The sequence below is a fragment of the Ammospiza nelsoni genome, chromosome 2 (assembly GCF_027579445.1).
Source record: "Ammospiza nelsoni isolate bAmmNel1 chromosome 2, bAmmNel1.pri, whole genome shotgun sequence".
Lineage (NCBI taxonomy): Eukaryota > Metazoa > Chordata > Aves > Passeriformes > Passerellidae > Ammospiza > Ammospiza nelsoni.
In genome coordinates this window covers 104,466,324-104,477,477 of record NC_080634.1, presented here as the reverse complement: position 1 = coordinate 104,477,477, position 11,154 = coordinate 104,466,324, and the positions used below count along the sequence as shown (strand labels likewise).

The window sequence follows — 11,154 nt, the reverse complement described above, 5'->3', positions numbered from 1 at the left end:
CTCTTGCGCAGGGAGTGGTAAGTGGCAGTTTTCTGTTTTCATGCACAAATTAACTATCTGAGGTAAGAACAGGCTCATTTTGCTACTGTTTCATTAATAGTCAAGGTGATCATGCTGTAAAATGTTACCTATACTTTAATACCAGCTCTTTTTTTTTTTTTTTTAATCTGCGCTTCTCCTCTGCTGCTATTGTAGTTTTTTCCCAGGGGTCTTTACCTGTGGGAAGGCGTGCCTGTGCAGAAGCCTCCCCACCCTCCTTCCATGCCTTTCTGTCCAAACACGTTGCTGATGTGTGCGTGCTGTTACTGTAGCAGGGGTTCGCATCTTGCGGTACGAACAATCCGTGCTCCTGTGCCACGCCGCTCTTTTTAGTAAAGCATCAACACTATCCCAAAGGCGCTCTTCATCTTCCCTTTTTGTCTTTTCTTCCTTCCCTGCTCCTAAACCCAAACCTGGAGCGGTGCGTGCGGGGAAGGTGGGCCGGGCGAGGGGGCTCTGCGGCGCTGCCGCTGCCTTTCCCAGTCAGTCGCTCAGAAAGCAGCGCCTCGGGGGCCGGGCCGGGCCGGCCACGGCTGCCTGGGGCAGGTGTGCGGGGCCGGGGTGCGCGGTTCGGGGCCCGTCCCGCCGCCCGGGAGCGCTCTGCATCCTCCCCCAGCGCGCAGCGAGGACGCGCCCGTCCCCTCCCTGTGCCCGGGGAGTCCTGCCCCGAGAGGGCGGGAGCCGCCCCGCTGCCCGCCGCGGCTCCGCTCCCCGCCGCCCCTGCCCCCGCCGGGACCGCGCCGCGGCTCCGCTTCTGCGCCCTCCCCGCCCTCCTCTCCCGCCGGCCCGAGGCGGCGCAGCGGCTCTGGCGCAGTCTCGCGACACTTCCCGCAGCGCGGAGCCGGAGCCGCCGCTCGCCCCGGCAGCAGCAGCGGCAGCCGCGGCTCTCGCTGCCCTGCCCGCGCCTGGAGCCGGAGCCGCTCCCGCCCCGCGCCCGCCCCTGCCGCGCCTCGGCGGCACACGCTCCTCCGGGCGCTTTCGCCCCGGGCTGCTTTTCCCGGCGGCAGCGGGGACCCAGGTGGCTGCAGGAACTGAAGGCTTAGCCCCTTCTCTCGCCTGATTTCTGTATATTTCCTTTTCCTCACACACGCCGAGGGAGCCGCGGCGCAGGACGCAGGATGCAGCCCGGCTGCGGCGGGTGCTGAGCGCCGTGGCCGCCGGAGGAGGGAGCGGCTCTGTCAGCGCCTCCGCTCCGCGCGGCGGCGGCTCGGGCCGTCCCTCGCCCCCTTCCTCGTCGTGGCCACCCGCCCCAAACTTTCAGCCTGTTGTCGCTGCCAGGCGAAGCCCAGCTCGACATAAATGGGTGAGTTCAGGCCGCCGAGGTGGCGGTGCCGGGGGCCAGCTGCGGCTCCCGGCTAGCCGAGGGGTGCGTGTGCCTCTGGGGGGGCGGGAGGGAGGTGGCCGCCACCGGCCTCCGCTCCTCCGCCTCACGGCTTTTAACTTCTCCTCCCCTCCCCCGTCCGAGGCAATAATTGTTTTCATGTGACAGGCGGAGAGGTCGGTGTTGGCGGCGGCGGGGCGACGGCCGGGTGCCCCTCGGGGCTGCCGCTGTGGGTGCTCCCGAGCGGGGCTGACGCGGTTACGAACCCTCCCGAGCATCCCGGCCTCGCCGCCTTCCCGCCGGGCACGGCCTCCCCGGGCACTCTGGGGTGTGGTGGCACCGGGCCGGGCCGGGCCGGGCGGAGGGAAGAGGCATCTCCGTGCCGGGCGCGCAGGTCGCGCTCCGAGGGCTGCGGCGGGGAGGGATGCGCCGCCCGTCGCTGCCCTGCACGGCCCCGCACGGTTCCGCACTGCCCCGCCGGGCGGGGGCGGCTGCCGGGGCCGCTGCCGGGGTCCTCGGAGCCACAGCGCGGGGGGCGGCCGCGTTCGGCTGCCGCTGCCCGTGAGGTGTCACCCGCGGACTTCGGGAAGAGGCAGCGCCGGGATGCTCGGGCCGGGCTGGGCAGCGCCCGTCACCTGTGCAGGGGCAGGCACGGAGGATGGGGTGAATTGTCCCTCATGCGGGCGAGGCGGCGGCAGCGGTGCCAGGCGCGGGCTGAGCGATGCGCACGGGGAGTGCGGCTGCCGCGGCTCGCTCTGCCCAGCGCGGTGCCCGGCAGAAAATGACGGATAGTCGGGAACAAAAGAAGCGGCGGCGTCGGTGGGCAGCCTCGGTGCACACACCGGCCGGTGTCTGGAGACAGCAGCGCACGGTGCTCCGAAACAGCGGCTCTTGGATGTCCCCAGGCCCCGCTGCCCGCCTCGCTCACGGCGGCGGAAATGCGGTCGGACTGTGGGGAAACCCAAGGGCAGCATCACCGAAACGACTGAATGTAATGCGTGATGTGGGAGGACATTTTACACCATTTCACCTGTTATAGTACAGCGACTCTTGGAATATAGTGGGAAATATATCCCCCCTTTGTTCTTTGAGAGATTACTTTGCGGGGTGCTATGGGAGCGATGCACAGCTGCTGTACCTGTGTGTTGCCAGATTAAGCAGAAGCTTTTTGCTATCGACTTCCAGTTATCCCTCCCGTTGGGGCTGAGATGGGCCCATCCCTGTGTAGCTCGCTCGGCCCCATTGATCCGGCTGGGCTCCGAGGCTGGGCCGGCACCCCCGGCTGACCGGGGCATTGCTGGAGCTCGGCAGGGCTGCTCTGCCGCGCACTGACACAGCCCTCAACTTCTGTCCTCTGTCACAACAGATGAGGCTCTAAACATAGTGCTGTATTGAGAGTTAGGGTTTGTAACTGCTGAATGGAGCAGAATCTGTACTCACTAGGGCATGTCATAGGAATTTTTTAAAAATTATTTTTGGTTTCTTATCCTCTTCCAATGCATTCATTTCTTACTAACTTTGTATTGTGATACAATAAGGCTTTTCTGATTTCAATTTGCTCCATAGTCCAAATATTAGCCTTCATGGTTCAAAAGATTTAGTAAAGCAATAAAGAACCAACAAAGTGATTTGCATTGATAGAGCTCTAGGAAGGTTTTTAATACAGTAACTTGGTAGTAAAGGCCATCTTTTTTCTTTTTACTCACCCATCCCTCTCCTGGGCAATGATCCTAAACATCTGGTTTCTTTAAAGCTCATTTGGGTGATTACTTTCCCAAATCATCATGATTCAGTCATACTTTGCTTTACAAAATGGGAGTGCAGGGAAGGTAGATCTGATTTAATATTTTTTCATATCTTTAAATGATAATTGATTCTCATAGTTTGCAAACAAATAGAAAAATTGTGAAAGGAGGTGAAGATATGCATAGTATGAAAGTAAAATCTTTATAGGAGATATCAAATGAAAGCAGTTTTATTAAACACATTTTTAACATAGTTAACATTTTTGTAAGGTATCTCAGATGCAGAAGAGAATAGGTGAATTCTTTGTGTACTATTCCTACTAGGAATTTGTGTACTAATCCTACTCAGGATTCCTATTTTTTTTTTTTTTAGATTACTTGTAAGCCTTCTTATATTAACCATTTATATTTTCTCAGTGGCACTGCAGGGTGTTTTAAGCCCAGCCCTGTGCATGTGTGTATGTTGGGTGTATGTTATACATACCTTATGCTGAGATTCAGTGCTTCTTTACAGCACACACCCCAAACCTTACAAGAAATTCCTTGTGTAATTGGTGTTTTATGAGCTCTTCTATGACATTATAGGGAGAGTACATTAAAATTAATTAATTTGCACTTGGAATGGACTTCTCAGGAGAGTTGAGTGCAATAATGGTACAACATAAAAAAGGGGGGATAAGGCAAAGATGTTGAAGGTAATAATGAATGCAGTGAAACAAGCTTGGTCCCTCTCCTTAAGTGTTTGAGAACTGAAGATGTGGTGTTTTGTGGGGACATGTGTGTGGGAGAGGATTGTTTGTTTGTTGTTGCTTTTGGGTCTGTTTCGTTTTGAAACTACTTAGACTCGAGTGTGGTCAGGGAACTCAGTCTCAACTGCAAGAGCATGGAGTGTCCACAAATCAGACTGTGCTCCTGAAGTTGAAGGCGCAGAAAACAAAGTAGATATGGGGAAACCTGGTTTGGAATGTACTGCTTGTCAAATTTAGAAAATGCAAGATTAGAAGTGTGATTTTAGAGAGCAGAGTTTGACTGCCATCATCACAAAGCAGCTGTGCAGCTCCTTCTGCCAGTCGAGGCACACCTCCCAGCTTCTGCAGTAAATGAAGGAAAATCTTTTCTTCTGCTGTGAAAGAAAATCCTTTCTTCTGCCTCTCAACTTCTGCAGTAAATGAAGGAAAATTGTTTCTTCTGCTGTGCACTCTTTGCTCAAGTTCAGAGCACAGCCAGTTTAGTGCATTAAATGAGTTGTGTGTCCTGTATAATAACATTGCAATGAAGCTATGAAACGTTCATCACAATGCTTAAACACTTTCTTCATCAATATTTTTTCATCTAAATGTTTTTTAAGGTATTGTTAAAGCTCTGCTGTTTGGAAAGGGGAAGAGAGGAAGCGCTGCTTTTGTTTAGTGAAATCACATCCATCACCTCTGCTGCCACCACAGTTGGGAGTTTGGATCCAGAGAGTCTTGTGCCCTTAGAACCAGCTAGATTACTTCCCCTGCAGGCAGCTGTTGTCTTGGTGGTTTTACATAATTGGCTGAGAAAGGTGCTTGCTGTGGAATACTGCAGCTGGTTTGTACACACCAAAGGAATATTACACCAAGAGATAATGCAATCAAAAGAATTCAGTCTATGTGAGAGTGAGATTTTTCTGTACTAGTTGCAATCCCTTTTTCTGTTTTTACCATTCTTAATTTTTTTTTCATTTTCTAAATTCTTCTCTATCCCCTGCCCTCAACTTTCCCCCTCCTCTGTTTCTCTTTACGCATTTCAGACTTGCTGCTTCCTCTGCCTTCCTCTCTCTTATCACAGCATCATCAGAGGGAGTGCTCTGAGCACATTTCCTGCCTGTGGGGCCAGGCTGACCCCAGCACCAGGGCTGTGCCCCATCTAAACTCCTGCTTGGCCCCGTGGAGACACCTGGGGAGCGCAGCTGGAGAGCTCCAGCAGCCCTGCTCTCCCATCTAAAACAATGAATTTTTGAGGCCTGAGCTTAGCAGAAGTTGAACACAGAAGATGGTAGGTGTGCTTGTGGTTGCCTTTCCAAAATGGTGAAAATATTGGAGCCTTTCAGTGAAATAGCTGTAAGATTTTAAAAATAGAAATAGTATTTGCCATTCCAGTCATCCTTGAAGGCAGTTGAACAGTTTCAGCTGAATAAGGAAAAGCAATAAGAAAGATGATTAGCATGACTTTTTCCACTTGGATTTCTTTTTTTAAAATAAGGTTTTAAGCAACTGTAAAGTGTCTTTATAGGAAAAAAGTTGTGTAAAAATCCTTCCCAACTCATAAAAAGTCTTTATTCTCCTCATAGGGGGTGTTACTGATTTTAATTCTTTTGTGGTCGTTGGTAGGTTTATTTCTCACAAGAAAGCAGCTACATTGGAGCTGTTTAGAATCAGATGTCCAGTGGTTTGGTGGCATTATACAGCCTGTGAGTGGCTTATGATCTGAGTTCCAGTGGAGTTTTCATGAACTGTAATAAAATACTTTCAGTAATCTGTATAAAGTTTCATTTAAAAATAGCTGGTGTGAAGTTTTCTTTTCCTAGAAATCAAGAGATAATGACTCCTGTCATAAAAGGTTGTCAGAGCTGCCTTCTATATGGATCAAGATAGGTGTTGGAAATCAAGAAATATAAAATATGTAAACATGTGTGTATATGTAAAGGATTATAAAAATAATTCATGATTGTGGCATCTCTTCTGCTTGCTCCTTGCAGTAGCTCTTTCTTCCTGGACTCTCCATTAGAGTTGTTTTTTTATATTAACTGTTGCTTTTAGCTCAGGAAGTGTGATAAAAAACACAATACTTAAAATAGATGGTTTCTTAAAAGAACAGAATTCTTGCTTGTTTTGTGCTAGTCAAAGATTTATATGTAGAAAATGACAATTGAGCTGCTAGAAAAGGGTATTTTTAGCTGCCTGGGTTTGAGGGGGGAATGTAATGAGCATGTAATAATAACAATGTAATGTAATAAAACACTTTCTTGAGAAGCAGTTTTGTTTTGATATGAATGCTGAGTGCGTACATATTTTTGTTTAAACTGTTACTAATGTAATAAATACAATTTTTCAATACAATTATATACAATGTATACAATTTATCTCTGGTGTTATTAAGATTGTTTATTTTGTAGTTGTTGTCCACTGGATGTTAGAGGGTGTTTTAAGAACGTGGTATATCAGGATTTGTATGGGAGATCAGTGTTGGCCTTGTAGATAATGCATTGACTCCTTCCCTGCTTACAGGGCAAGGGTTGCATGTGTTAGGAGGAGAAAAAGGAGAGCTTGGGAATGTGAAATGAGCAGCTGAAATTTCAGGTCTGATGTGTTAGAGGTCACTGACTGACATGCTGCAAGCAGGTTAGCCCTGATGAGATCAAAGGAGTGAAAACAGCTGCAGAGATGGGATCTGTTGTTTTGCTCTGATCCTGCTGCTACAGAGCAAGCTTATAAAAAAAGATGATGGATTTTGTATGGCTCCTATCTGTGTGGTTTTTAAAATCCTGGGCCAGGGAGCGGATGTTTTCCCTTGATGCCAAAGCAGGAAGTAGCTGCGGGCCATATCTGCATTCTGTACGCTGAGGAATGATGAAAGAATATATTAGGGGGAGGGGAATGATGGAGGAGGTGAGTATCAAGATTCAGTAATTCAGCTAATGTAAAAGTAATTGCTGACAGTCTGCTTCACACTGAGAGGAAACACAATAAAAGCTTGAAGTCCCTGTGTGTGAGAGAATATGCAAATACTGCAGTTCAATAGTCATGGATTGTGTTAGCAATTCAAGTTGTCTTCTCCCTCCTTTTTGTTATTGATAACTGAGAAGCATCAGTAGAAAGCAGCTCCTGAGAATGCAGTGGTAAATCCAGATAAATTCTGTGTGGTGAGATGACTGCTGCAAGGTCTTGGCTGTGCTTTGTTCCTAACATAACTTTGCCTTAGAGAATGGAGCATCCTGGAGGACAAGCAGTGAAAGGGGAAAGGATGTCTTTGTTCCCAGTCTTACAGCAGTTTGTGTTACAGTGGGAGTGCTCCTGAGAATTTGTGCTTCTGATTTTGTATGAAGAATTGTGTGGAGTTGTGGATCAGAAATTATGCTTGTGCTGAAAAAATTCTCTTTAGCAACAAAGATAATGTATTATAGAAAGCTGAGGATTTATACAAGAGAAATGTCCCTAACTTCTGATTAATCAGTAGTGTCGGTGTAAAGAAGTGTCTTTTGAACTCTGCCTTTGGATTTCATTAGAAGTATTGTACAGAAGGAAAAAGTTCCTCTTTACCTCATTCTCTGTCTTTCAGACTGTGCAGCTAAATCACTTCTGACAATTGAAACCTGCTCACACCAAAACCAGTGTAAAAAAGAGTGTAAGTTTATTCATTTATTCGAAGATCAAAGTCAGCATTGCTCCCCGGGGAGATAATGCCTTTTTGGAACCGTCAATATAGATTCATGGCATGTGTTGCAAGTCAAGGCCCAATTAGACTAGGTCTAGACCTTTAAGGGTCCCTCCCAACCCAAAGCATTCAAAATGATCTATCAATATTTAATTAGCTTTCAGTGGTCACACCAATTGTATTTAAAAATTAAGTGGTTTATGTCCCAGCAGTAATTTGTATTAATGAATTTGTGACTTACATTTAAAAAAACCCAACTCACCTAAAACAAGCAAACACAAAAACCACCCCTGCAAAATAGGAATACTCATAACACGTTGTGTTCTCTGCTTGTAATTTCCAGGAACTTGCTTGTTACCTAAAAAAGCAGCATATTTGTGCTTTTTATTGATAATGGGGTCTAAAAGCAAACACATACAAAAGTCACTTCAGGGTGTTTTGTTTGTTTTAGGTTGGTTTTGTGGGAAGAAGTTCTTGGGGGTCAGTGCCACTGCTGGTGCTGTATGGACTACTTGTGCCAGCCTGGCTCTCTTTGTGTGTAGCCCTGTCTTCCCCCATGAGCTGGATTTATAAATGTTTTCATTAAAGGTAGCAGCAGTATCAGAATATAAGTGTACACATAAAGAACTTTTCATTATTGAGCCAATTGTAAAGCATTCTTTGAGAACTTCCATGTCAGGTTTAAGTTAAATACGTTCTCTATCTGTGGTTGCTGATTCATCCTCACCGCTGGCAAAAAAATAATTTTTCATACTCTGGTAACTTGGCAGAGTTGATTTTTTTTCCTGATAGGCTTGTGCAGCATTGAAAATTTTCTGTCCTTGTGACAGATATAAAACTGGCAAGCAGCAAGACCTCAGCTTAATTTTTCAGTGTTTTTCTCATTCCTGCTGTTCTTTTGGTGAGGTCTCACTGAGCTCTTATTGAGCTGTTAGTGCTCCTCTATTTCTTACTGTCAAAGGGCACACCAGATTGCAAACTGTGCCCAGGAAAAGATGCCTTTATTTAGAGGTTTTGTTATGGCAAAGTTTAAAAAACTTCTTTGCTGTTAAATTTGGACCATTTATAAAAAAATGTTTTAGCTTTGGCTTTGTGCTTCCAAATGTAGGGATTAGTGGCTTACTTTGGAAGAGTTTTGATGCTTATTTATAAACAGTATTTGAATGTTGATGAAGATTGACTACTGCAGTACTTTTCTTTTTTGTGATTCATTTCTTATGAACATTTATTTATTGTCATCAACAGCTTTATGGAAAAATATCCTATGAAAGCATCTCACCCCAGACAAGACCACCTTAATTTCCCATGAAATAGCCTGGTACTATTTCAATTTCATTGAAATTGCAGAACGGCCAGTTTCATTGAATACAACTACCCAACTTTTCTGCTTAATGATTACATTAAAGAAACCCTCGAAAGTTTACACAAGGCAGCCAAAATACCTCAGACAACTCCTAAAAAAAAAGAAAGGAAATAATTCTAACCCTAGAGGAACCTGACTTTGTTTCCATCAGACTTTAAATGGTTGGGTGAGAGGAAGGGATGGAGAAATGAGTGCAGAGAGTGAACACCTTGAGAGCCTTGCCTTGAATGCACAATCCTGCAGTTTGTGACAGTGGGAATTGCTGAACACCTGAGAGTGAGCAGCAGTGCTTCCAGGCAGGTCCTGCTGGCAGGGAAGACAAAATTGCACCATGGTAGTAAGGAATCGCAGGCCTGGTAGTAAGAAATGCTTGTAACTTCACTCATTAATAAAATGAAAAAAAAAAATTAGTTCCAGGAGAGTAAAAAAAAATGTCTACAAATTTATAAACCCTCATTATATTAAAGATTTTTTGATGGCATGTGCTACACCTTATTATTTGATTTTAATTTTTGTTCAGAGAAACATCAGGGTTCCAACAGTTGTGGAGAACACCAGTTTGAAAGCTTACAAGCTTTTCCTTTTTTATATCTGTATTTTTAGATTGCAGGTGGGAAAGATAAGGTTCATTGCTATGCAATCTTGAAATCCAGATTTGGTTCTGACTTAAATATTGATGTTGAAGTTAAACAGTTAAACCTCTTTAGTAGATCTGAAGTTTGATGCACTTCTGTGCTTTTGTTGCATTTGTTTAATGAAAATGGTAACAATTAAGTTTCATCTCATTTTAAGGTTCTTAGCCATTTGCTGAACTGACCTGATCATGTAACTAGTTCTGTTGTTAATCTCAGTCTGATACGAGATTACTTTTAATCTTGATTCATTGCTAATTGCTGTATCCTGAATGTTGGAAATGTGTTCTTTGTAGCTATTTTTGTTAGTGAGTTGAACAGCAAAGTTAATTTTCCAGGTGACAAAAACCTGAGTATTTTGTGGGTTTTGTTGGCTTTTAAGTAGTTACCTTATAGATTTGGCCATCTCCTCAGTTGCCTCTTTCTTTGTTGCTTCTTTCTCTGTAAGTCTGGTAGATGACAGTGGGTCAAGTTTATCTTTCTGTATAGAACTGCTCCAACATCGTAGAGGTAACATGTGGTTAATTAAGGGATTTGTGTGTCTGGTTCATCCAGGCTAGTTAACTGCTATTTTATTGATGGGAGGTTTGCTTAATAAGCAAAATCCTTTTCTGACTTCTTCCTTGCTTGACTAAATGTGTGATGAAAAGAGATTTATCCTTGAATGGCCAGCTAATTTGTACAAGTAAGATCAGCTCTTTCTTTTGCAAGAAACAACCTTTCAACTGGGAGAGAAATCTTCCTGCTGCTGTTATCTTTGGTTATGATTGTTTTTAATGTTCATCTTCCTGGACAGCTGCTATTTCCTCCTCCATCCAGTAATCTCTTTTAAAATGGAAAAGATCTTTATTTTCTTTGAAACTTAATACAAAAGCCCCTTGTATCTGCTGCTCGTTTCATTCATCAAACACCTTTATTCAGCTTCATTTGAAAACAGTAGAAATACAATTGTCAGTTTTCCTTTGAGCACTGAGGTCAGTTTGAATGCTCTTTGTTCTGTCAGCTCATAGCGCCCTTCAGAATTGCTCACTTTGATTTGCATTAACCATGCTACTTATTTTAAAGGCCACCATTTCTGTGTATGAAGCACCTATAAATAGTGCTTTTGATTAGCTGACATCTCAATTATCTGACTGTGGTTTGTGGAAGATTAAGATAAGATACCTTCTAGTTCATGATGAACTATCTTCTGTCAATTCAAAATTGTCTGCACTGGTTCTGGAGTCATGAGACATCTATTAATATGTATTCCTCTGCAGTGTATTTGATAGTTTGTTCACAGTTGTGGAGAAAACATTCTTGTTTGTTCCTGTGTGTTTCTCATTCCTTCACCTCATTCTGTCAGAAAGCAGTTGCACCTCTTCTCATCACTTACAGAAGTACATGGATGCTTCTTTCCCTTTGTAAGTTGTGCTGTTTTGTTGCTTTGGGTTCATGTGTTGTGGTGCTTTTTGATTCTTAGAGTGTTTTTTTTTTTCTGTTAAAAATAAATCTACGTTACAGTTTCTCAGCTGTTTCTCAGGAAAGATGCTCTTCAGTCTTTTTTTTTTTTTTCTCTGTTCACATACCTGGTGCTCTGTCATCCCATGTTTTCATATGCACTTCCTTTGAATTAATCTTTCCTTCTTTGACCTTTCTTTCAAATGTACTGCTTCC

The 11,154-nt window shown here is 44.9% G+C and overlaps 1 protein-coding gene across 2 annotated transcripts in view; it reads left to right on the top strand.

Moving 5' to 3' along the window:
• The first annotated feature begins 1,012 nt into the window (after window positions 1-1,012).
• SH3KBP1 (SH3 domain containing kinase binding protein 1) overlaps window positions 1,013-11,154 on the top strand; it is a 214,584-nt gene continuing 204,442 nt past the window's right edge. Inside the window, exon 1 of one of the 2 annotated variants that reach the window (XM_059466276.1) lies at window positions 1,013-1,342. In XM_059466276.1, the coding sequence (XP_059322259.1) occupies window positions 1,339-1,342 (4 nt within the window). In that variant the 5' untranslated portion in view covers window positions 1,013-1,338. The remainder of the gene's footprint in view (window positions 1,343-11,154) is intronic. The other variant, XM_059466277.1, reaches the window with a different exon arrangement.